This window comes from Pecten maximus, chromosome 9 (assembly GCF_902652985.1).
Source record: "Pecten maximus chromosome 9, xPecMax1.1, whole genome shotgun sequence".
In the NCBI taxonomy this organism is placed as follows: domain Eukaryota; kingdom Metazoa; phylum Mollusca; class Bivalvia; order Pectinida; family Pectinidae; genus Pecten; species Pecten maximus.
Genome location: NC_047023.1, coordinates 5672147 through 5680042, shown reverse-complemented (window position 1 = coordinate 5680042; position 7896 = coordinate 5672147). Strand labels below are relative to the sequence as shown.

At 37.3% G+C, this 7896-nt stretch overlaps 1 protein-coding gene across 1 annotated transcript; it reads right to left on the bottom strand.

Annotated features, from left to right (window-relative positions):
* Positions 1–1455: 1455 nt before the first annotated feature.
* LOC117334849 (circumsporozoite protein-like) lies at positions 1456–2046 on the bottom strand. Its single transcript, XM_033894674.1, has one exon. The coding sequence runs from the start codon at positions 2044–2046 to the stop codon at positions 1456–1458; it is 591 nt and encodes a 196-aa protein (XP_033750565.1).
* Between the last annotated feature and the right edge of the window lie 5850 nt (positions 2047–7896).

The window sequence follows — 7896 nt, the reverse complement described above, 5'->3', positions numbered from 1 at the left end:
GAGGGAGTATATCTGCTTTGCACATCTGTATTTCTGATTAGTGCACATCTTGACTAATTAAAATATAAGTTATTTTTATCCAAAGTGAGTGGATTCATTCGTTTATATTACAGTAAACTAAAATGTTCTTTTTATTAATTGCCATTGCTACCAATGCTCTTGTTTTCTGTGTAGATGATAACTTACAACGAACACCTTGTCACACAGATTATTACCATGCTTCCACCTTAATAGTTGGCGAAAGGTGGTGTTTAAGCCCTGGACATTATCTTCGTATGATCCACTAGTTTATAGTATGCTATAACTAGGAACCAAACCCGTTTAACAAGATCATTGTCCTTTGACAATAATGAAACCATCAACGTTCGCTTTATCCGATTTACCAATAGGGTTATGAGATTAAAATCGGATTTCTCATCTGACCTGGCATATTGGTAACCGCTCATTTGGGCATTACGCTGAACAATGCCACGCCCATTTGGCTGTGAAGATAGTTCAATTCCACTTTGTCTGTGTGGCCTTGTACATATATGATTATGGCAATTTCCACACGTGCGGAGAATTGCTTGCTTGAACAAACGGACCAGGACTTATGAACCGTTATCATCAGTTACTTCAATTTCCGGTGTTCATCTCTATTCCATTATTACATTATCAACTACAACAAGAATGTCTTTTTGGAATGTGCAACAATATGATGAAACTTGTGGATTAGCAGTAGTATTCTATGAAATCTTGATAAGAATATACGCGTAGTCCAAATCAGATCTAACAGGAACCAGGCACTTAACATAATGTTTCAGCTTTTGATTAAAGGACATATAGCATCATAACTTCAATGTAATTTAACGCATTAATCACCTAATGAAGTTAGGTCCAACAAGCTTCGAAAATATTCGAGTAACCGTGAACAAGATACTTGATAATTTAAATCAATAATACATGTAAAACAAACATTTCCATGTTCTTGGAACACTTTTCAATAAAACTGATTTATTACAGCGATTAAGAATAATCCTATCATCGCAAACTTCTCAATGTTTGACAGCCGATCTGTTATAGCCGACTTGTGTAATGTAAATGATTGGTGGTTTTCTAGTCTCACAAAGTTAAGTATGGAAATAGAAGTCACCTTCAGTGTTATTGAACCGCGGTCGTATCAGCCTATAAATCTAGCGTTTAATGAGATAAAACAGAAGCTAGTGAATTTTAAGTCAGAGAGTTAAAATCAATCGCTGTACATTGGTTGTATGTCTTTCCTGGTCGATATAGACCGACTTCACGGTACAAAGCGATTAGCTAATGAGATTAGTACATATCTCACTACTTTTCCGCATAACAATAAATTTAAATTCGTAATCCAACGGTGCATCCAAAAAGGTCTCTACGTTTCTCATGTCTGTTAAATAAATGAATATTTTGTCAAGTTGCAACATCAGAACAAAGGTCCGATAATTAGGATTGGTTAGTCCGTTCAGAGTTAGGTTTAGCATCCTTTGAGTGGGGAACTGTTTCGCCAATTGTCATTATGTTGTTACCGGACAGGGTGTCCAGCTGGGCGTTCTGTTGTAGTGTCGTGCTGGGTGTCCTGCTGGGTGTCATGTTAGGTGTCCTGCTGGGTGTCATGTTAGGTGTCATGTTAGGTGTCCTGCTGGTTGTCATGTTAGGTGTCATGATTGGTGTCCTGCTGGGTGTCATGTTCGGTGTCATGTTAGGTGTCGTGTTAGGTGTCATGTTAGGTGTCATGTTAGGTGTCGTGTTAGGTGTCATGTTAGGTGTCCTGCTAGGTGTCATGTTAGGTGTCATGTTAGGTGTCCTGCTGGGTGTCATGTTAGGTGTCATGTTAGGTGTCATGTTAGGTGTCATGTTAGGTGTCATGTTAGGTGTCGTGTTAGGTCTCATGTTAGGTGTCATGTTTGGTGTCCTGCTGGTTGTCATGTTAGGTGCCATGTTAGGTGTCATGTTAGGTCTCATGTTAGGTGTCCTGCTGGGTGTCATGTTAGGTGTCCTGCTGGGTGTCATGTTAGGTGTCATGTTAGGTGTCATGTTAGGTGTCCTGCTGGGTGTCCTGCTGGGTGTCCTTCGGGGTGTCCTGTTTGCTGTCCGTGGCCGTGGAGCAATATAAAGTCCTCAGTTCCACATCATCACAAGGAGACAAATATGAACACGAGCCTCGCAAAACACACACCCTCGCCACGGTCACAGTCATGTATCACGTACACAATATCACTCAGTTTATGTGCAAGTAAACATCACAAGCTGTCGATATGAAATACGAAACATGTAATGCAGCAAATGCTGTTAAGACCTCGGCTGACGTTTGCCATCACCTCCCTGCTCATTAGGTACGTTTTGTAGTTTTGCATTTTTTTTATTTTTTTTTTTGAAAAAAATAGAGAGATAGAAGAAATATGAAAAGAATCAAAATGTATTCTGATTCGATTTCACTCAAGTATTCGTCTCGGCCTTTACAAAATTGACTAATAATGCAGTTTGCAAAAATGGGAAAGCTTTATATTGTCTCAAAAGTGCTTGACACTGCTAATGATGTGCAGTCTGACAAGTCAAATTGTCTCTCTCAAAATATCTCATGACAAATGCTTTCTCTGGAGGATATTGCAATAACATCATCGACAATAAAACTCGGAAAATAGGAAAAACTGATTTTCTCTCCAGAATCCAGCCATCTATCTTCTGTGTCGGGGTGTCAGAAATGAGCAATTGTTTTAGAAATACACCAAACCTATTCGAGACGATTGTTTGAATGATGCATTATCGGAATATTAATACAAACAGATACATGTGTATGTATATACGCTTCAGGAAGGAATTGTATTGATCTACCTGAAACAGATGTATCAAAATCAGAATTTCTATTTTTGCAAAGATTTAACATGAAGCACGAACAAAGCATAACGAAATGTATACCAAGGAATTACACGTTACAGAATAACATGACAAACAGCAAACAGCATGAAATGTGCATCAAGGATTATATGATACAGAATAAAACGATGTACATCTTCTTTATGGGAAAAAATGAAATCTGCATCACAAAATTACATAAAGCAAATGGACTGGATACAACATATTTTTGTGAACACAGTCTTGAACATATGAGGTGTTTATTAAAGAATGAACATTTGCAAAGATTGCAAAGGAGGTATGCTGGCAGCTCTTCCCGAATGGTAGAGAGATCCCGAGTGTAATAAGAGAGATCCCGAATGTAATAGTGAGCGCATCACCGCGACACATCACAGACAAAATCTGTCAACGTCAGAGAAAGCATTATCAATCGTTGTATCTCCCGGAGCGCGAGGTACACTCACTGACATGTACGATAAATTGGCTTTTTGATTAAAGGTTTGATACTAAAGTTTACACCAAATAAGGTTCAAAGTTTGTTATCATGATTATGTTGCAAATAGTATCACTTGAAGATATGTAAGGAATAAATCGTGGGACACAATACCAGATCCAGCTAGCCATCGATGCCGTGACTGTAAACGTCATTGTTAATTGGGTTATTCCTATAGTATAGTTTCCCTCGGTGTCATTGAACGTTCAACACCAGATATATAGTTAACCTCAGTAATAGTTGTATTCTACTGATTACATGAAGCTACGGTTTCCTGTTAGATGACAACCTATTAATACAGACAGGTTAAGTTTACTATGTACAGAAGAAGGTGTGTTGTCCGTAGATATCCGTGAATGTATTATCAACACAGAAAAGTATGATTTCCTAGATGTTGGTGGACTATCATCAACACAGAAATTATGATTTCCTAGATGTTAGTGGATTACTATCAACACAGAAAAGTATTATTTCCTAGATGTTAGTGGACTACTATCAATACAGAAAAGTATTATTTCCTAGATGTTAGTGGACTACTATCAACACAGAAAAGTATTATTTCCTAGATGTTAGTGGACTACTATCAACACAGAAAAGTATGATTCTTAGATGTTAGTGGACTACTATCAACACAGAAAAGTATGATTTCCTAGATGTTAGTGGATTACTATCAACACAGAAATTAAGATTTCCTAGATGTTAGTGGATTAATATCAACACAGAAAAGTATGATTTCCTAGATGTTAGTGGACTACTATCAACACAGAAAAGTATGATTTCCTAGATGTTAGTGGACTACTATCAACACAGAAAAGTATGATTTCCTAGATGTTAGTGGACTACTATCAACACAGAAAAGTATGATTTCCTAGAAGTAAGTGGACTACTATCAACACAGAAAAGTATGATTTCTTAGAAGTTAGTGGACTACTATCAACACAGAAAAGTATGATTTCCTAGATGTTGGTGGACTACTATCAACTCAGAAAAGTATGATTTCCTAGATGTTAGTGGACTACTATCAACAGAGGAAGATATTGTTTCCATAGCTGTTAATAGATGTCCTATCAACAGGGAAATGTATAGTTCCCTAGACGTTTGTGGATATCGTAAAACACGAATAGGTACTGTTTCCCTAGATGTAAGCGGCCGTTTTCTCGATACAGGAAGGTAATCGATCAGATTGTAAATTAAAAATATAACAATTGAAAATGTTTTGGTTCTACGATGTATAAAATGAGTCAGCATTACTTTAATCGTTTTATCGAAATAGGGTTACGAATCCGCTCCCGAAATTCCGCTCGTTTTTTGGGGTTTTTTGTTGTTGTTGTTGTTGTTGTTGTTGTTTTTAAGACATCGAAAAACTAAACAAAAATATAATAATTCTTATAAATTAGAATCATTAGATGGGGAAGGATGACAAAGAATACACAATTAACGGGATTTAATCCGGGGCCTTTTCCATGCGAACTGATATTTTAACTGATGTCATGTGAAAAATTAGTACGTGAAACGATGTTTTCATACTGTATTCATAGTGTTTTCATTGCCAAATGATTTTTATTTCTACTTGGTAGGTTCATATAAAGCATCAACACTCAGAACGTAAATATAAGCATGCAGTCTTCAGAATGCTAGTGTTATATCCAAGTGCGTAAGTAAATTCCAAGTACGTTGTATTTTAGTCAGAGTTATAACAGAAAACGTATGATCTGAGGGAAGTGATTTACCTTACAAAGGAAGCAAGGACTGCCAATGTTAACCTCAATCTACATCTAAACAGAAAAGAGGAATCCTTTGATTTAATTACTGAATAACAATTTGTGTTGGTAGATATGAGTGATTAACCGCTAAGAAATCGTTGACCCCTGATTTAGTTTGGTGGCTTGTACCATATTTTACCGAATTGTTTTCTAACTAAAAGCAGGAAGAATTCGGCTTTCATTAGACATAATGGTGATTACATTATATCTAAATTCATTATAAAATACACATTTGGTATGTTTGAATCTAGTATCTATAACTGAAGATTTGAAAGGTAAAACAATTCAATTCAATGTAGGCTCTGAGCAACAAGGAACAAACTGAATCATCTAAGGTATATAGACTTTGGTTTGTTCTGACCAATGTGACACAACTCATAACTTTTCCTATAGGTGTTTACGCTCAAAGGAATGCCTTAAAATGTACCTTTATTTGTTTAAACGATGATAATTTCACGTGACTGTGAGATCAGGTGAGGGCACGAGATTTGACTTACGCATGCGCAGTGCCTACATGGGAACTAGCAGTAGGCTGTCACTTGCATTATGTGGTTTTCCTAATTGAAGGTATTTTGTAGCAAACAGAAGATCTCCACCCTCATTAACATGCCATTCACGACTCGCTAAGGGCGAAAATGGACATTCAGTAAGATTCTGAATTTGTCAGCCACTTGGCTAATTTGTAATAATCATTGGCGATATTCAAGGACGGGTTTCCCCGTGTCGAGAGGTTATGTAAATTGCCGGAGGGAATATATGTAAATTGTAGATGACTACTTGCAGACGGATGCCTGAAGAAGAAAAAAATAGTATAGATAACTGGGCCACATCTGCTGTTAACAATGCCGTTTTATATTTTGTAACCAATAATGAAAAGCATCTCTATATTTATAAACAATAAACTCAACTTAGATAATTTTCTTTTGTACAGTGACACATTATTTGGGTTGTTGTCGTATCTGTCCATCTGTCTATTGATTTTCAGCACACAATCATCAGATGGTGGACTGTACAAATTATCCTTTGTCTGTGTTCTGTCGTTTGAAATAAAAAATGTCAAAAGTAGGTTTTTCTTAGTCCCTAGATTCGCATGTTGAGCATTGAGACTTATCGGGGAAAATGGCTGACAGACAGCCGTTTTAAATTATGACAGTTGAAATGTGTTACCGCTATTTCTCCGAAAGCTCATAAAAAAATTCATATTATGTTTCCCTTGGTTGCTAGTTTTTGCATGCTGAATTTTGTGACTAGTCGGAAAACACTATGATGAAAAGACTGCCGTGCATTCTTTTGTGAAAATGAGTTTGTGATTAGGATGCAGGTTCTGAGAAATCGACCAATGAATATTTCCAATGTCATTGATGGTTCCTTCTTCATCGCGTGCTTTATTTGTAAAGTATCTAGACTAAAGCAATGCCCAATGTTGTTTATACTAAATACGTGTCAAGAGCTAAATATATGGAAGAGAGAAAATAAGAGAATCTGACAAACAACCAATGCTTCTTATTATGAACGTACGTGTGAGCAGGGAGAGCAATTACGTGATCTCAATGAAACCAGATTCCCTTATTTGGATGACCTTGTGGACATGTCCATGGGGTACATGATGTATCATGAAAGAGATATCCTGGACTTATGGTGACCAGTTCGCTCAACGAGTATATCCTGTATTTGAATTAACCCTAGTTACTGGCGGAACTTGAAATGGCTGGATGGTTCAATAACTGACTGACCAATACGTAACGGCCAATTTGTTATAGCTTAGAATGATTAATCTCCTACATACTGGTCATTCGCTAGGTCGTCGGTGACAAAACGGTCATCACTCCGTTACCATGGTGAACAGTCTGTGTTACTTGTTTTCAATTTGGCGATTTATTTCCGATAGACTTGGCTGTATTAACACGGCGAATCTCCCGTGGCGAGTGGCTGGTCATTTGGACGAAATTACGATCGCAGAATGACCACAGGGAGCGTCAGCGCAATCATTCATATGAATACGCGGGGATAGCTGTGACACTTCTACATAAATTGTCTCCAACTTTAATGACGAAACGACAAACCTTTCTGCATCACACCATCAAAGTATATCCTGATTTTGTATCAAAAATGTTCTTTCATGAATAAGGGTTCACCATCTGTACCACTTTAAAATTCCATTCCACGGAAATGTCATGTCACAGACACATTGGTATGAAATATATCACGTTGTATTAGTAACACTGAAATGTCATGTCACAGACACATTTGTATAAAATATATCACGTTGTATTAGTGACACCCAAAAGTCATGTGACAGACACATTGGTATGACATATTTCGTGGACTATTATACTATCGTCAAAATGTGCCAGCATCTTGTTAATCCCTGCAAGTGTTAAGCGTCACACAAGGAACCAAAGATGCGATTTAAATTTGTTTTGCCACGTTTTGGATTCCGAGCTGCTAGTCTGTATCACAGGGGTGGACGCCCTATTCAAAATCTGAACATATGACTATGGATTTTCAGGTGCAGGCCAGGTCTACTGGATACTATGATTTTATTGACTTGGTATATCACGTCATTGGTACGTGGCATGGGTTCTGTGATTTCATTGACTTGGTATATCACGTCATTGGTACGTGTCATGTGTACTGTAATTTTATTGACTTGGTATATCACGTCATTGGTACGTGTCATGGGTACTGTGGTTTTATTGACTTGGTATATCACGTCATTGGTACGTGTCATGGGTTCTGTGATTTCATTGACTTGGTATATCACGTCATTGGTAC

Excerpts from the sequence above, each read along its gene's own strand:
- LOC117334849 (XM_033894674.1), bottom strand. The coding sequence starts at position 2,046 with ATGACACCTAACATGACACCTAACATGACACCCAGCAGGACACCTAAC.